Genomic DNA, 19,279 nt, shown 5'->3' with positions numbered 1-19,279 from the left:
ATCCCACGCTGCTGATGTAAGGCTAATAGGCGGAAAAAAATCTAGATTTTCCGGATAGGATCAAAAATATTCACTTTTAGTTCAAAGGCAAAGTCTACTTTTGGAGAATTTTTTTTTTGCATTGAAGCCAGTAAAGTATTGCAACCATGATCAGTAGAATATAGATGCAATGCTCTGGCTCCTGAAGACTCTTCCTCCTGTCCATGTCTGTACATTGGCAAAGACATTCAGTAACTTGGATGGGAACAATTCTACTGAGAACTAGAGAGTAGTCCCTCTGGTGTGGTGGCTGAGGGGACCTGATTATGGGTGTAACATGAAACATGGCCCTAAAGGCCTTTCAGTATGTGGCTTGCCCACCATGGCCCCCAATTGTTGGAGGGATGGTCTCATTATTTGGGCCTAAAACCTTCTACCCCATTAAAGATTACGCGGCTTAAGTTACTCTGCCAGTTGTGAAGAGCAGCCCATTCTAACCTTTGTGTTTGGTGAAGATATAGCTAAATTCCCTCTCTATGGCCACCAACATACAGCAGGCTGAAGTAAAGTAAAAAAAAATGCATCACTCTCCCTCTCTTCCAGGATCCAGACAATGTATTACCGAATGTAGAACATTGTTTATGTATGAGCTTTTAATTTGCCAATTATGAACAAAACCATTCTGCTGAATTTGGATTTACATTTTCAAGTTTCAGCAAATGTGTGAATTAAATGATCCATTGCTATTTTTTATGCCGCAAACAGTTGCAGAGCCAAAGCTTATTATGTGCAATGAGCAGCCCAAATTACAATGTATTCTGTTTGATGCAGAACTACTTTGAACAGAGTCTGTATTAATTCTAAATATTTTTAGGTGGGTGTAGTGTGGAGGGTGAGATTGATAACCCGTGAGACAGCATGCAACAAAGTAACTGTATTTTCATGGAACAAGACTGGCAGCAGGTTCAAGATCTTAGGAAGTTCCATGCCGTGCACAATTTGAGTGACAAGGAATAGTAAAATAGGTTATAGAGGAAGGTGGGTTCTCCAGTAGGCAGGAGATCATTCACATCAGCAAAAGTAGTGGTGAGCTGTCAATCTGTCCTATAAAGAAGTTTTAGATTACGTATCTTTGGTGTCAGTAGCATTTGGTTCAGGGCTTACTTAAAAGTTACAGTTTATGTTCAGCCAAAACATATTTTCTTATCCGGAGTGAAGAAGGTATAGAGCCCTTGTCAGTTTTTTTACTGCTATCTGGAGTTCTTTTAGAGAGATTTACCCTGACTTCCTGTCCTGATGTTAATGTTTTACCAGACAGGAAGCATGGGTAACACTACCTAGAAAGACAGAAATAAATATTTTTTTTTAGTAGAGTTAGAGTAAACTAGAGCTTCAGATAGACTTTTATTTTACGTGTGATGGAACCAACAAGCATACCAAAATCACAAGCTTTAAACAGACACTAACCTCAGGAGTTAAATCTTAAAAATGCATTTAAGTACCTGAACTATTAACAAAAATGTATCTTATTTGTGTATCACTCGGCTGTCGATCCTCAAATCATCTCTGAATTGGTGTTGACACTGTCCTTCCTTCTGGAGGGGGGCTACTTTTGTTCCCCCTGGTCCCTGTGTGTGTTGTAAAGTAGTCACGGCTCCAAGCATACTCCTGTGATAGACTACACTCTCAATACAAATGAGTAAACTAAACATGAGATTGTAGTCCATCACAGGAGTGAGCTTGGAGCGGTGGTGACTACTTTACAACACACACAGGTACCATGGGGAACAAAAGTAGCGCCCCTTCAGAAGGAAGGACAGTGTCAGCACCAATTCAGAGATGATTTGAGGATCTACAGCCGAGTGATACACAAATAAGATACATTTTTGTTAACAGTCAAGGTACTTAAATGCATTTTAAGATTTAACTCCTGAGTTTAATGTCACCTTAAGAGCTTTATTTTGAGTCGGTTAAACATTTCAACACATTGTTTAAGCCCTGAATAAAGGGTTTCATTTTGGCCCTCGGAAACGTGTTGGCTGCCAGTTGCTTTTTTGTGGAATCTATCAAATACTTTAGACTCCTAAGACATGGTTTTGACTCTTACTGGTTCTATCACACATATATTTCTCAATCTGCGTGACCCCCTACCTCTGAAAAGCCCACATGATTTGTGGAGAGCTGCCGAACCTAAGCCATCAGGCTCAAATAATTCATTATTTCTACTGAATGAAGATGTATGTCCAATGCCTCGTTTCCACCCTTTCCTAGATTTTTATTTCCGTTTCAGATTCTCCTTCACTTCCTGTTTGATGAAACCACTGTCAACAGGGTAGGAAGTGAAGGTAAATCTCTCTAATAGCAGTAAAAACTCAACTTGAATTGAATTCCTCCCATGCTCTATCCAAAGCTAGCAAAACGTTTTTTGGCTTGTACTGAACACTTTAAAGAAAATGTTTATTGTTTTAAATATTTTCCTTCTTTATTAAAATTGGTACATATATATAAATAATAAGAAAGCCCAGCACTGACATGTTATTTCGCTAGTGACGACATTGTCATCTTAGTTAGCAGAGGATGAAGAGGGCTTATCCCTTCCTTGAAGTCATTGAAGTATATTTTAGCATCTGCCTAAAAGAAAAAAGCCCTACTGGCTTCAAGTGGTAGATATCACATAAATATTTCATATTTATCTGATTAAAGAAAAATAAATGTATATATCAAGTACTAAACTTAACCAACAAAGAACATATGTTAAATCTCTATAGGATCCCTTTATACCTCATCACGAACCTAACACTTGCAGTGAAGCTCAGTGGGAATGTATAGTATGTTCCTTCTTTTATTTGATGTACGGCAGTATGTTACGTGCTTGCATTTTATAAATAAAAGATAATGATAATTTCCCAGGTATATATAATTTGTGCATCCTCACGTACACATGTGTAATTATGTAATTCTATCGATGTTCTGCAGGTATATATCTGCACTGGTCTAGGCGCAAACACACAGTCATGTGTGATTATTCCTCGGCAGTTTAGACACCGGGAACCTGGCTGTGAATACCAATGACAATGGAGGTGAATAACACTGCTTTTGCAGCCCTTAATAGCCAGAGCAAATGACTTTAAAGAACGATTTAATCAAATAAATGTGCCACAGCTCATTAAAATAGTATTAGCTGAATAAATGAGCACAATGCAATGCTAGACCTGACAGCATTTGTCAAATCGCCCCCTCTAGTATTAATCTAGGCGCAATTAGGCAAACAACCGTGTCCGTTTATTTACGGGAAATATACATGTATTTACAGTGAGCGGGATGTAAAGGCAGAAGAAGGAGCTTAGTGAATGCAGCTGACAAAGAAACAATAGCGCAGTGGCAAAAATGAATGGCGCTAATCACGTCTGAAAAATAAAAGCTTGCTTAGTGTACGTAGGAGCAATATATTTTATGGGCAGTGAACACTAGCCACACATGCATTTGAATATACAATCTATAAAGGTTAGGTAGAATTCTACGGATGTCCACATTGTAGGCTCACACAAGATCGTTTGTATTCTTAAAGTGACACTAAACTCAGAAGTTAAATCTTAAAAATGCCCTTAACTTATAACAAAAATGTATCTTTTTGTATATCACTCAGCTATAGATCCTCAAATCATCTCTGAATTGGTGCTGACACTGCCCTTCCTTCCGGAGGGCGGCTACTTTTGTTGCCCATGGTCCCTGTGTGTGTTGTAAAGTAGTCACCGCTCCAAGCTCGCCCCCAGGATGGACTACAATCTCATGTTTAGTTTACTAATTTCTATTGAGATTGTAGTACATCCCAGGAGGGTTAATGTTTGGGTTACAAGAAGGGTTAGTGTTAGGGATACATGGAGGTTTAGTTAGTGTTGGAGTTACAGGGAGGGTTTGGTGTTAGAGATACAAGAAGTGTTAGTTAGTGTTGGAGTTACAGGGATGGTTAGTTTTAGGGATACCAGGAGCGTTAATGTTGGGGTTACAAGAAGGGTTCGTGTTAGGGATACATGGAGGGTTAGTTAAAGTTGGAGTTACAGGAAGGGTTAGTGTTAGGATTAAAGGGATCGTTAGTGTTGGGGTTACAAGGAGGGTTATTGTTAGGGATACATGGAGGGTTAGTTAGTGTTGAGGTTATAGGGACGGTTAGTGGAAAGGTTACAGGAAGGGTTAGTGTGAGGCATACAGGCAGAGTGATAGAATTACAGGGAGGGTTAGTGTCAGGGTCACTTAGGGAGTGTTGATGTAAAGCTTACAGGAAGGGTTAGCGCTAAGGATATGGAGAGAGTTAGTTGAGGGATACAGGCAAGGTTAGTGTTGGGTTTGCGGGTAGGGTTAGTGTTTGGGGTAACATTACATGGAAAGCTATTTTGAGGGTTCTATAGTATACAATTATCAGGGGTATAGTGGTCAGATAGTAATAATTTTACTAAAGTTATAGTTACCTTTTAAAGTGTGATGCTGTGTGCACTGTTATATTCTGTATCTTTAATATCCATGCCCTTTATGTTTTCCCCAGGCACAGTGAGCATTGTATTCCTCCGATATGACAGCATTGGTGCACTCCTTGCATCTCCTGAAACCCAAGCTCTGACAGACGATGATAATTCACTGGAATTTGGCGAGCTAGTAAACTCACCGATAATTGCGGCAGCAATTAATTCCAACCCTCCTACCCTCTACCAGCTGGAAAAAGTCACATTCACGCTGAGACATTTAGAGGTAAGTGATTCTCACTGTTACGTTGTGCTGGAGGGTTCTGTAGCCACCACACGGGGTTCAATGAATGTTGTCACACCATGAAGTCAGCTACAAGCAGATGAGAACAAATATTGATTTCAGAGAATTCTACATCCCTCCACACCCAAGTTTCTGTAAAACTTTGTGATTCCCATTTAGGTCACACATTAAAACTAACTTTAAAAAAACACTCACATGTCTGCCTTTTTTTTTCGATGGATGGTTGCTATGGAAACTGGACTTAAGAATTTAAAGGTTTGAGTCTGGAAGAGTGAAGTTCTTCATTGACCTCATAGACTGTACAATGAGAGAATTTGCCGGCATTTTCTACATACAAAATATAATAGATTTTTGTTCTGTAGTTTGTCCTTCTGTAGCTGTTTCTGAAACAACTTGTTTCATGGTCAAGTATGTTAAGTGCAAACACATGAAATACAGGTGTATTCAGCATGGGGAAAAAAGCCATGTATCAGGTGCAACTGTCAACTGCAAGGGCAAAAATTTATTTTAATATACTGTATATACTATAACCAAAATATTAGCTGACTGGCTGCAGTGGGTTACTGAATTTTGTTTCGGACATTCGGGCACATCCAAATTTCCGAATCCCAATGCATCCGAATGTGTCCAAATCCGAATTTGCATTTCTGAATTTCGTATCCCATCCACATTTCATTAAAAAACAAAACTGAATTGGACATGTGACTTTTCTGGCCAATCAGGCCAATCAGATGTGTTTTTCGGTTTAATGCATCCGAATGGGCCTGAACATGAATTTCCATTATGGAAATTATTACATGCAATCAATAAAACAAGGATTGTACATAGAACAATATCGGACCTCTGAAAAGTACAAGCATGCATATGTACTCAGTACTTGGTTTGGGCCCCTTTTGCAGAAATTACTGCAATTACTTTTGCACAATATTCTAATTATTTGAGTTTCACCTGTATATGGCTCCCAGACCCCAATGGTATTCGGGAGCTCCCGAATGCAATTTGGAAAATCAGATCTCCAATGCCATTCGGGTCTAGGAGATTCAGCTTTAGTAGTAATATCTGTATATGGTTTTCTGTGGTATTTGCAGCGAATATGCGTCAACTCATCCGAAACTAACGAAAATTCGGATTTTGTCTGAATCAAAAACCCGAACCGAATTGAATTTCGGATCGGAATACTAAATCCCGAAATATTCAAACTGAACCGAATTTTTCCACAGCTTACATGTCTAATGGTGGTATAAGCCACAGGAATGTAGGCAACTCAATACTGAACCCAAATAAATAATTGTGTAAGATACACAGTGCTCTACAAGGTACATGGCATTCAATAAAGCAATATTGAACTCTCAAACGTTTTTCAATAATGAAATTAGATCAAATATACATTGTCCAGCAAAGTATTTACTTCAATGTTTGCCCAAGCACTTATAGTTATTATCTATCCGAACAGCTGGCTCCAACTCTCTCAGCTTGGTTTCCCTGAACTTCCTGTGCAGTACAAGATCACAAGAGACGGAGCAGCCACCAGCAGTTGTCCATCTGCTAGCTTGGGGAAGGGAGGAAGGAGGAGTGGGGAGCATGTGGGAGAGAATTGCCTTATATTGCTGTGCCTGTGTGTTTGTGAAGACACACACACAGCTTACTAGTACAGACAAGGGTGTCTCCATGGGACTCTGCAAGGGAAAGGAGCCACCCTAAAACAGGATTTCATGGCTAGCGCTCAGGGGACCAGCTGATTCTGCAGGAAACTGACATTTTTAAACATCAAGGAGCAGCATCCATTGTAGGTCATTTAACTGGCATTTGAAGTACCATAAAACATTTTCACTTTAATAACACTTTCAGGATTGCATCTACTAAGGTTGAACTCCAAACACAAAATAAATGTCACATATTAATGCAGCTCTGTATTGGTTGATATATCATTAAATATATTTATGTAGTTGTAAGCAGTGTACGTAACTGAAGTTGACTTGATATCAGTCCATTATAGTCAACTGTACAACAGAGCTCCGGCTAGGTGAGGGAGAAGCAGGGAAAAGAGCCAATCCCGTGTGCTGCAATGCTCATGCGGTAACAAGGAATGGGAGAGGAGAGTGACAGATATGAACCCATCAGTCTGCAGCTTCTCCTTTTACTGTTAAGTCCCAAGCTGGGGGGTGGCAGGAGACCTGTAAGAGTTACTTACAATAGCAGAGAAAAATCGGGCCCCCTGAAGCCTTATCGGACAGGGCTGTGCTGTGTGGCAGAGCTGTGTAAATCTCATAAGTAGAAGGACAGAGATACCAATCCTTTGGCAGGTAGAAAAGCTCCCTTATATGTATTCAATCTATGTATTTAGCTGTTTGCCTTGTGTTCAGCTTTAAATATTTTAATTTGTATTCTTCAAAACATCTTTTACAGCCATCCATGGAGCCTGAAGCTGCAAAGTGTGCATTTTGGAAATACACAATGGAGACTCTTCGAGGGCAGTGGTCTACTGAAGGTTGCGAAGTGGACTACTCCAACGTTACACACACCTCATGCAAATGTAACCATCTCACTCATTTCGCTATTTTGATGACCTCATCCAGTCATAACCAAGTAAGTGTACCGGGGTCATCCATCACAGCAAAGATGTCAGATAACTTTGTATGTTCTAGCCAGGGCCATGACTTTAATGAAGCAGCCTGAGGTGCATCTCTTTTGGCCACATGGGAATCCTTGGCCCTGCAGCAGTCAGTGCTCACCTCTAGCCTCCTCCACCATGGTATGTTCTTTGGTGTCCTCATGTCTAATACATGTCAATACAATGTCAGAGGTCCTTAGACCACCAGAGCCCTGGGAAGAAGAGGCTAGCATGAAGGTAGGATCGAAGATCAGGTGAAGATATCTTCTTTATTTGAGCCCCCTAGACCAAAATGAGCACTGCCCAACTGCAGAGGTTAGTCTTGTAAGTCCTGAAGTTCCTCTTGACCCTTAAAGGAGAACTATGAGGAAAGTGAAATGCACTCATGCATATAGTTAGAGCCAGTGTGTGGCTCTGCATCTGCCACATGCTGGCTCAATAGATCTAGAACTGAGTGCTGATCGCTCAGTTCCCACTCCTCTCCCTGCAGGGAGCAGTCACTGTCAGTCAAAGCTTTCCCCGGGGGTTCCCTCCTCTCCGTTCCTCCAGCACTGACTTGGCAGTGCTCTGCTGGTGGACCTGGTGGGGAACTGGGGGCGGGCACAGCTGGCTCTGGCTCTGGAAAGGCAGAGCCATCTGTCAATCAGGTAGTAATTAATCAATATTGTCAGGATCCATACCGGATGCATCATGGCTTTATATTAGTAAATGTCCTCCTGTGACCCAATAGAGATCTATCACCAAAAAAAGGTTTGGCCATTGTTTTCTTTTAAGTCTTAGTCCTTAGTCTATTCAGATCACTTGTATTAAAACAGCTCCTCTGGGGGACCCGTGGACACGGGATAGGAGCTCACTAAAGAGCCCCTAGAGCAGACGATGAACGATAGTTCTTAGTCTGCTCTGTGTGAACACAGAGACCGTGGCACTGTAGTCACAGCGCCACCTGTCTCACCGGTCACTAACTGCAGCTTGTGTAACAGTTTCTGTCACAGAAACTGTCACAGAACCGGCCTGCGTTCTATGGTCCGGTGCGCCTTATGGAGCGCAAAATACAGTATATAGCGCCAACAGTTTGTGCAGCGCTTTACAATATAAGGAAGACATTACAATCACAATACAATTCAAGACAAGATGGTAAGGAGGAGTACCCTGCCCCTGAGGGCTTACAATCTAAAAGGGAGGGACAAGTGATACATGAGAAGGTAGCTGTGTGGGGATGAATTATTTGTGAACGTGATGGTTGAGCGGTTAGGTTGAGGTGGGATAGGCTTCCCTGAAGAGATGAGTCTTAAGGGATCGCCTAAAGGCATTCAGAGTGGGAGACAGACGGACAGATTTGGGTAAAGAGTTCCAGAGGATGGGAGAGACTCTAGTGAAGTCCTATAGGCGAGCATGGGAGGAGTTGATGAGGGAGCTGGAAAGCAGGAGGTCTTTGGTAGAGTGGAGGGGATGGTTAGGGCGATACTATGAGACAAGGCTGGGGAAGACGGGGCAGAGTTGTGGATGGCTTTATAAGTGATTGTTAATATTTTGAATGTTATCCTTTAAGCGAGTGGAAGTCAGTGCAGGGATTGACAGAGGGGGGTTGCAGACACTGAGCGGTTGGCTAGGTGAATGAGTCTAGCAGTAGCATTCATGATAGACTGAAGGGGGGGTAGCCTGTGTAGAGGTAGGCCAATGAAGAGGGAGTTGCAATAGTCAAGATGAGATATAACAAGCGAGTGGATGAGTAGTTTTGCAGTTTCATTGGTGAGTAAGGGGCGTATTTTGGAGATGTTACGAAGGTGAAGGCGGCAGGATTTGGATAGGGATTGGATGTGGGGAAGAAAGGTGAGGTCCGAGTCAAGGATGACACCTAGCACCTTGGCATGGGGGGAGGGATGGATAGTTGTGTTATCAATCTCAAGGGCAAAGTTTGGGGAAGGTGCATGGGCAGGAGGAAATATCATGAGCTCAGTTTTTATCTGTAAAAGCCTTTCTTGTGTAACATAGTAGATGAGGTTGAATAAAGACCAAGGTCCATCAAGGTTTCAAATACTTGATTTGTCTGTGCTTTTGCCTGCAATGTATTTAAGTTGGTGATCTCTTTAAGTCTTTGCAATGTCGTGTTGATAATTTAGCATTTATAAACTTAATGGTCGGGATTGTCAGTATAGCTGGAGGTTGTTGTTGAAAGCATGGGTGTGCTTTTTTTTATTGTTAATTTATAAAAGATCTCTAGTATACATTCACAATACGGCTTTCATTACAATGTATAATGTTTGCCATTAGTGGAACGTTAAAGCAATCTAGGGTCTTATATGAGTAATGCTTTCCTGCTGAGAGTTCATACAATATACTATTCAATGTGCGTGCATAGTACATGGACAAAAGTGTAAAAATACCAAGATCTTTTGAAACAAGAACAACAACACGGTGATGCAAGAAGAATTTTCAGTTCCAGCAAGGTTCATAGGAGGCAACTGATATCAGCTCAGGCCTCATCTGACTCTGTGTACTGAGCTTTAAATAAATAATGGTTCCTCATGTTTTCTAATTATTGATCAGGTAAAACCCAATCACAGACTTCATATTATTTTCTCATTGCTTTCAGGAGAGAATTACTTTGTCCTTAATGGAAGACTCAGTACAGAAAATGAGTTTTAATCTGTCCTTGATCTTGCTCACCATCCCTATATTGCAGCTTTTTCAATTTTAAAACAGCCTGCTTACCCAGCTTCTAGCTCACAGAGACTAATAGTGAGCAAAATATTATTAATAATAATGATAATATCATATTGTAAGTTTGTAAGAATTTGATTTGTTTTCCATACTCATACTGTGCCTGCATATTACAGAAATTGTAAGATCCTCTGGGGAGTATGACTGTAGGAGGTTCACTAGACTGTAGAATCTTATGGGTAGGGACATTAGTTCCCGCCCCCGAGAAGCTTGCATTCTAATGGTAACTATTGAAATCTTACACAGTTGTCACTCATTGGAAGTGTCCTGTTAGAGTTACAACTTTGGATTTTCCTAATTTCCATTTCCTACATTAAGGACAGCATATATATATATTGCACTGCACAGCAGCATTGCAGCATTGCAGCATAACTGATTGGCTCCTTGTGGTGCTTCTACATCCCCCTCTCTAAGCAATACTGTACAGGGCCTGCAAGAGGCTGGTACCAGGTTAGATTCAGTTACCTACACTGTGTGCATTTCAAAATACATTTAGTGATGTATTAATGATTAAGAAGTTCCATTAATTTGTGTCTTTTATATCGGAGTTCAACCTGGATTGGCTCCTTGTGGTTCTTCTACCTCCCCCTCTCTCAGCTCTGCTGCACAGGGGCTACAAGCGGCTGATACCAAATCAAATCCAGGGTCAGAACACTTCTCAGGTTTATATTGCTGCCTATGTCATTAATGTGGAGATTTTCAGTCTTGTCCCTCAAACTGCCGAAGGATCGGCCGAAGCTACGGCCAGATCCTTCGGCAGCTTTGTGAATAGACCCCTTAGTATCTTTGTAATCCCCTGCTATACAGCAGAGTTCAGACTAGGAGAGGAAGAAGCAGCACAGGGAGCCGAATGGTTAAGGTGTAAGAAGCATGCCGATAGGAGAGAGGAGAGAGAGTGAGAGATGAGCTTATCAGTCCCCTGCTTCTCATTTCACTGTCCAATCATATACCGGGGGAGCAAACAAGACCTGTAATTGTTACTAAATTGTAGCAGACAAAAATCAGGTATCTTGCCCTGCCAGACAAGGCTGTGCTGTGTGACGAGAATGTGGAAATCTTAGAACTGGATGGACAGGCATACAAATCCTTTGGCAGATAAACCAGCTCCTTAAGGCCCCATTCACACCAGGACGTATCATGATCGCAAGTTGAATGTGTACAAACATGCACATTCATATTACGCGCACAAACGCTTAATGCGTTTGCGTTGCCATTACTAGGTAATGGCACCTCAAATGCGGCTGACCAAACTGGGTTTTTCCCCAGGTGGCATGTGGCGCAGCACGTCACCAAATTTGCAACATGTACTTCTTTTCCATGGTTGGCGCGCGTCCAAGGACCCAATGGTGACTGATGGGAATAAGAGCCAAATGCGGTAAACAAATTCCCACAAAGGTGCGGGAACGCATGTTCCTGAAATGTGCATCCTCACTATGTCCCAGTCTGAACGAGGCCTTATTTGTATTTTATCGTTTTTTTCAGTGGTTTGTCTAGAGTTTCATTTAAATATCTTTTTTTGTCCAGACCACAAATAATGAAGAAAGAAAATATATACAATATATTCAATTTCAGTATCTTTTCCTTCTAACAATGCTATTGTGAATGTCAAAACAAAAGGAGCAATGCTTGCAGTTCTTTTTTTCCCAGCATTGTAGGCCTCTGTGTTGTGACCATTGACTCCTCTGTATCATCTCTCTGTATCCTGATGTTTATCGGCTGTGCTTATTTCCTCCAGGTGTCCATTCATCACATCGTCCTCACCAGGATCACTCAGCTGGGGATCATCATCTCCCTGATCTGTCTCTCCTTGTGCATCTTCACATTCTTCTTCTTCAGTGAAATCCAGAGCACCAGGACAACCATTCATAAAAACCTCTGCTGTGCCTTGTTCCTGGCTGAGCTGCTTTTCATCATCGGTATCAGTATGACCAAAAAAAAGGTGCATATTTTTAATGAAAGTACAACAAATAAGCCACAATCACATCAGTGGCAATAAAGGTGAAATCTAGTAGGTAGCAGGTAGATGAGCTTCACTGTATGAACAAAAGGCTCAATTTATCTCTACAGATGGATGGAGTTGTCATATAGACACAAAACAGGTGGGCAAAGGTGGACTTTGGCTTGCATAGGGATGCATTCCCATAAATTTCCTGGCTGCACTCCGGATGACTGTAAGGTGACAGGACAGGGACCAAAAGGACTGAGTTGTGTGACTGTGATGGATTACTACCTGGGCAGGTCACAGGGTGAAAGGCTACATAGTGACTGGCTTGTGTGGTTGTGATGTATTTTTACACTTACTGGGTGTAAGGTGAGAGGTAACAGAAGGACTGAGCTGTGTGAGCTTTAAGGATGTTCTGGTTGGTAACACATTGAAAGACAGCAGAACGGGGTCTGAATTGTGTAAAAGTCCAGATATGTAAATATCCCATTGCACTCCAGACTAGAATCACACTTTAAATATTTCAGCGGCTGCCTGTGGATGGCGCCACGTAGGTCAATGTGTAGAGGAATATGCCACCAGCACACCAAAGGTCCATTTTATCAATCTGTCCTTATTCGATGTCAGATAAACATGGGATCACATCGAAATGCTTCAAGACCTTATGTAGTCCCTTCATGTGTCACACACTATTTTTTTGCCTGATGTAGGGTCTCAAAATGTTGCATTTGTATGTGATTCTATGTTTATCTGACATTGAATAAAGCATTGCGTCATCTTCTAGCCAACATCCCAAAAGTAGAGTCTCTAAACCTTGATGATGGAAGATGGTGCCAGATGTGTAGGAAAAAGGGTCTGTGTCAGCAGGCTGTGAGACATAGCTTGCTTTCAGGATGTTTTTTACATCAGTTTGAGGTATGCCAATTAAGTATTTTTGACATAACTGGCTGTGCTTTTGTTCTGGGCTAGGGGAAGTATAAGCCAGAGATAGCCAGGCAACCAATAATTTCCAAAGAAGTTCAACAGTTACATAGTAAGTCATGTTAAAAAAAGACACACATCCATGGAGCTCAACCACGCAACAAAAACAAGCACATTACAAAACTTGCATCCACCGAACTCTAAACCTGCAGGTGCTTCAGAAGAAGGCAAAAAACCCTTGTAGACTGTAGTCCAATATGCTATAACAGGGAAAAATGTGCTTTCTCATCCCCCTAAGCAGTTGGATACTCTATGGATCAACAATCTACGATGGTGTTGCTTTTAAATATTAATAGCCGGTTATAGTCTATGCATTCAGAAAAACATCCAAGCTTTTGTTTTTTTAAACAATCTACAGAGTTGGCTAGAACCAGATCTAGTGAAGGTCTGCTTCAATTTCACAGCTACTGTAAATAACCTCCCCTATAGCTACAGTTACTGTAAATAACCTCCCCTATAGCTACAGCTACTGTAAATAACCTCCCCTATGTGAAGGTTAACCTCTTTTAATCCAAGCACAAACAGTGCCTCCTTGTCTTTTAAAATGGAACACGTTTGCACCAAGTTGTCTGTTGGTTGACCTTGATAGGTGTGTGTCTTTTTTTCAACCTGATTTACTATGTAACTGTTGACCTCCATCAGAAAATATTGGCTGGTCTGGTGGCACTAGCCTGAAGTTTCACAGAATGCACCATAAAAAGGAGCCAGACCGAATGGTAAAAGACTTTGGAAGAGTTCTGTATTTATCCAACATCTTCATATCCTCCTTCATTGCCTCTGCTCAAGGAATAATACATTCAGTTTAGCTAAAATATATTTGAACCCTACTAATGAACGTCTCTCATTCATGCTCCTTTATGTTTTAATAAATACTGTATACCATTAAAAGTATTTTGTTAGATAGGTTTGATTAGTGCAAAAATGTTGATCTCACTAGAAATCCATTGCTGTCCTGTGTCCTGTACTCTGTAGTGTTATTGTAAAGAGTTTTATCAGCCCTGCCTAGTGAGAGAGATGTTCTGAAGTCCTAACACACTCTCTGTCCTAGGGTGACAATGTTATTCATCCGTTAATAAAGTGCGGTGTGCAAACGCTGTAAACCTAGCACAGAAAGTATGTTTTTGTCAGTTTTACCAGGTGAAAATAAAGGAGAAAAGCCTGGAAAAGGGAAAACTAATGCACCCACCCCCTGATGAGATGCAGTATTTTACATTTTTGTTGGGTTTAGTGTTCTGTCTCAACCACCGATTTATGTATTTGAACATACCTCCTGAGACTAGTCTGTGCTGATAGTATGACAAACTACTGAGCTGATGGTATCCGCAGGCAGGGTGAAACTCAACAAGAAGACTCAAAGAAGAATCCGGTGTAGTTTATTCAGGCTTGACAATACAAAGGTTGTGATTCCTTGTCATCCCTAGAGGTGAAAAGCATTTCTTTCTGGAAGCCTTGTAACACCATGTATAGAACCCTCTTAAAGCAGATGCTGATATGAAATCATCTTGCATTCATTAGTTAAACAAACATGTTTTTCTTTTACTTCCAGGTCCTCTTGGGCATTGCTGATGTAATATGCCCAAGTGTTGCATGCTGGGAAGATTACATCAGTAGAGCATAGCTGGGAAATCTCATCTGTAATCTCACAAGATCTCAGGGAGAGGCAGATGATGTACATGGTCACATGTCCTAGTCACATGTGCCAGAGTTCCAGGAAGTAAAAGGAGATATATGAATCTGCCCTTAGTAAAAATGGCCGCTGTCAGAAGAATAGGGAGGAAAAGAAAAATAAGGTATGCAAAGAATAAAGAGCCTGTAATTATCTAATAGTATATGTAGATTGCCTTACTAAACATTTCTAAAAGGTGTATTTGTTGTCATTTCAAAGATATGGGTAAAGTTCCTACCTTAGTGAGGGAGACATTGAAAAGAAAATAGGGAAGGGAGGCTGGGAGTGTCTACTAGAAGGCTGTACCAATATAAATAAAACAGTAGGGGTGAACAATGTATACGGAAAACAAATGTAATAGCGCCAATCTACCACTAGTTGTCAGGAACATACCCTAACATAATGATATGCAATGCAATACATAACAATGTAAAAACAATAGCAGAAAATAACAGTGGCTGTAGCAGCATATTTAGATATACTTTAATCTTTTCTCATAGCTGAGCATCATCACTCATCCATTTAGATGTCCTTCTCTGCATTCTCTCCAGTTTCCCAACATCCTTCGGTGAACTGGTGCCCAAAACTGAACTACATACTTCTAATGTCTTAAAATGCTTTGTACTCTGCACAAGTTTCCTTTAAAACTTTAGGAAAAAAAAGAACAATTGGCTGAGCGAATAATCAGCTGAGCCAGGAGTCTTCGCCATATAAACACAGCGCTTTACTACAAAACAAAGAGACCCGTTCCTGTTTTCCCATTCGCCATCATTAGATTGTCATCGTGAAATAACTTCAGATTGTTGTCTTGCTGACTGAAGTCATAATGCGGAAAGCAATAACTTTCCCTAGCATATATATGTATTTAAAGAAGCTTCTGTCAGGGGAAATCAATTCCTCTGTGTGACACTGAATGCTCAGGAAGCGACGCACACCGGAATAATTGCTTTTATTTTATTGTTTAAATATTGGGAGGTGGTAATATTCACTAGGCACAAGACGGTAATAAGTAATGTTTATTCCCCCTTGAGGGACTCTCATTGAGCTTCTCTATAGCCCTCCTTATATCTCGCATTTCTGCAGAAACTTCTATGTAATGTTTGGAGTTTTGCCGTGTAGCAGACACTAACCGAGACTCTTTCAAAAGTTCAGTTAGAGTTTATGGAAGTTTTAAAGCAAATCATTTATTTACCCCGAAGATTCATAGCTGGGTATTTTTTTTCTAGGAAACAATACATTTTATTGATCAAAAACTTTCAAAAATTGTGCATACTATGGTAATAAAGAAATGCCATGAAGTAGGGGGATAGGGGAGTTGACTCAAAGGTCAACTACAGTGAAAATGATTGCAATATAAAATGGAGGATAGAGGATGTAAATTCTGTATTTAAAAGACCACTATACCGAAAAAAATATATTGTATTATAGTAACTGTATGTGTTTATTAGTGTTTATTATATTAATTCTCTTTTTAATTTCACAAGCCTTATTTGATTTTTTTCACATTTACATACATATCAAGTTGTCCAGCAAAAGTGACAGCTGATCGAGGGATGCCAGGCGGAAGGGTGCCAACACTGGCACCTATGCAGTGAATTTTGGCTGGTTCATCAAGAACCGGCTGAAATTTGCTGCGTGTATAGCCTACTTAAAGGAGAACTATGAGGTGAGTGATTTTCACTCAGCCTCATAGTTCGAGACGACGTGTGACAATAAAACTGTCACACGTCAGCTAAATAGATCGGGAAGTGAGCAAACACATACCGTCGCTCACTCACTTATCAATCCTGTCCCTACAGAGAGCCGTGACTGTCACTCACGGCTCCCTGCAGGGATTCCCCCCTCCCCGCTCCGATCCTCCAGCGCTGACTGGCGGAACGGACAAGGCGGGTACAGCTGGCTCTGCCTCTAGATAGGCAGAGCCAGCTGTCAATCACGCAGCTGGGTGGATCTCAACAGTAATGTCGGGATCCGTCCCAGCTGCGGCGGTCTCAGTATACAGCTACAGCTCGCAGTATACTGAGCTTTGGGTCATGGGAGGACGCTAGTATATGTCCTCCCGTGACCCTTAGGAGAACAATGGGGAAAAACACTTACCCCATAGTTCTTCTTTAACAGGGGTTGGGGCAGACCATATAACACTGCCCGGGTTGCTGACAACAGATTTTATTTATATAGTGTGATGTTGGGGAGCCCACAGAGCACTTCCACAACTTCTTGAATGAAACAGACCGCTTTATTCTGCCCTTTCAGGGCAGCCAAACGGTAAACATAAAGTACACGCCTATCCTCAGCGTACTCAACATAAAAGTCTAAGTCTTCAGCACAACATAACCAAACATAAGGGAATCCTTTCCCATGAAATAGAAGTCCTTCCAGCAAGGTACAGCAATATAGCAAGTCTCTCCTTAACACACAGCTACAGCTGATGACTTCCTCCTCAACTCCCACCCTCCTCTCTGGGAGTTACCGACCCTAGCGCAGGAAGGTTAACCCTGCGGCTGTCCTTAAAGTGACCACAACCCAAATAGGGGTTTAGTAAATCAAAAGCAAATATCAGTGGCACTGAGCAACACATTGCTAAAATAATGTGGCACAGTGCCTAAGCTACAGCATATATTATTATATCTGCTAGGATTACATGCAGTTAGAAAACAATCACTATCCATGGATGCATGATAGTGTGTCTAGGGATAGTTATTGATTCCTAACCACATGTAATCATATCACATACCATTACATGCGGTGTGCAGGCGTTTACATGCAGTGGCTACAGTCCATGTACCCATTGCACTCCTGACCGCTCATCCATGGGAAAAAAGGTGGGTGCATCGGTAGTCGACAGATGGCCACCATCCAGTAATACAGATAAATATAGACACCGGCACTCCGATGATAGAATACGTCTATTTAATTATGTACGTGCAAAACATACTTATTGTGATGTTTCGGGGTCACGTAGGATCCCCTTCATCAGGCAGAACAAGTGAGGCACACTTGTTCTGCCTGATGAAGGGGATCCTACGTGACCCCGAAGCTTCAAAAATGTGGGCGCCGCCATCTTGGTTTATACCAAGATATACTCCAAAATAGCTGCGCGTGCGCAGAACACACTGGCGGCCTATTTAGCCGACATTCGTTCTGCAAATAACGTCACTCATGACGTGGCGTCGTGTGACGTTATGGACCTCGCCTCTAAGATAGCAGCAGGCATGCGCAGAACTCGCCGGCGGCCACTATTGTTTGAGTATATTCGGGCATATAAAAAAAAATAGTTTTGCGATACACAACACACGGCTGTTTTAGCCGTGATCGTGTTCGGAAGCACGGGCAGAATCGCAGCGGGAAACCACGCGATCCGCCCTGCGCTACTGGGGTGCCATTAGAAAAAAGAAGATTAGAGGCACGATCGGTTCACACCTTGGCGAATCCGCGCGGCAATTGTGCACGTGAGGTGTCACCTAGGTGTGAAGCGGCCCTTAAGGATAATTTTTCTTCTTTAAGTGTGCACCCAGAAAGTTTTGAAATTGTTGCCCAAGTTTGCAACTTTTATTTGTCAGTTACTCCGAGTCACGGTCTGTTTTCAGAAAAAGATAAAAAGGGATTTTTTTGTACTTATTTTTCTCTCCTTTCTTTTGTTTTTGTTAGACACCTTTTCCTTTTGTTGGTTGCTTAGTGTGAGATCTCAGTGACTGAAGTTTTAATAGCTAACAGCATCATCTATCTTGTTTTATTTTCATTCAGCTCAAGGGGGAGCAGAGATTACATAACAGCCAGTTTGTCATACCTCTTTTCACTTACCATGATCTTGTTTTTTTTATTTTGCTTTTTTTTTTAACCTGTGGAAAGAGTGAAGCCGTGCCTTGTTCCTGTACTTATCTCTGGAATAACATCGAGTCTATTAATGTTCTCTTTCAATACAGTAATTAAACTCTGAATGCACCCAAACACAGTCTGGGTCTAATGTTAGCTGAAATGTATAGCTTGCTAAGATGGCTTTATTCCTAACAATAATGCAGAATAATAGGCACACTTTTTATGATAATCTTCTAATAGGTACCCAGATGCCATTATAGCGAGGGAAAAAAAGGTATGTAGCTAAATTAATAATCCCTAAGAAAAGATAGCATGCCTGAAATTTTAATTATTATTATTATTACACATCACTATTATTAATAGAAGCATTATTTATGGTATAATTTTATACATTTTAGGTCAGATTTGTAACATTTTCCTGAAAGTAAAACTTAACAAGACACAAGCCCAAAGCCCGTTGACACATGCCCTAAGGAGCATTTGACTATTGAGGCAGGTACTGTGAGGCTTCATGTGCTGTTCCTTATTATATTGTACTATATTCGAAGATGCTTTAAACCAAGTGAAAGTGTTTTCCACTTTCCAAACTTCACATTTATCAGGCATACTGGTAGGGAACCTGGAGCTCAAGCTACTGACAGAAGTAATAGAAGACAGGAAATAGATGTAACAAGTTGTTTGTGGATGAATAGGAAGTAAAATAAGATTGAACAGCACTGGAGATTTAGCTGGAGACGTATAAATATGAAGTGGAATTCAGGCCTTGAGACCGCAATGTAATAACCACGAGCAGCGAAGAGAG

At 41.2% G+C, this 19,279-nt stretch overlaps 1 protein-coding gene across 1 annotated transcript in view; it reads left to right on the top strand.

The window, feature by feature from the left end:
- The window catches only part of ADGRL4 (adhesion G protein-coupled receptor L4), a 129,530-nt gene that overhangs the window by 88,307 nt on the left and 21,944 nt on the right, over window positions 1-19,279 (top strand). Inside the window, exons 8-10 of the mRNA XM_018559869.1 lie at window positions 4,520-4,738; window positions 7,166-7,326; window positions 11,808-12,011. Coding sequence (XP_018415371.1) covers window positions 4,520-4,738; window positions 7,166-7,326; window positions 11,808-12,011 — 584 coding nt within the window. The remainder of the gene's footprint in view (window positions 1-4,519; window positions 4,739-7,165; window positions 7,327-11,807; window positions 12,012-19,279) is intronic.

Source organism: Nanorana parkeri, unplaced genomic scaffold (genome assembly GCF_000935625.1).
Source record: "Nanorana parkeri isolate BGI_ZX_2015 unplaced genomic scaffold, ASM93562v1 scaffold418, whole genome shotgun sequence".
NCBI classification, from domain to species: domain Eukaryota; kingdom Metazoa; phylum Chordata; class Amphibia; order Anura; family Dicroglossidae; genus Nanorana; species Nanorana parkeri.
Note: the sequence above shows the minus strand (reverse complement) of the source record. Positions and strands in the feature narration are given on the sequence as shown.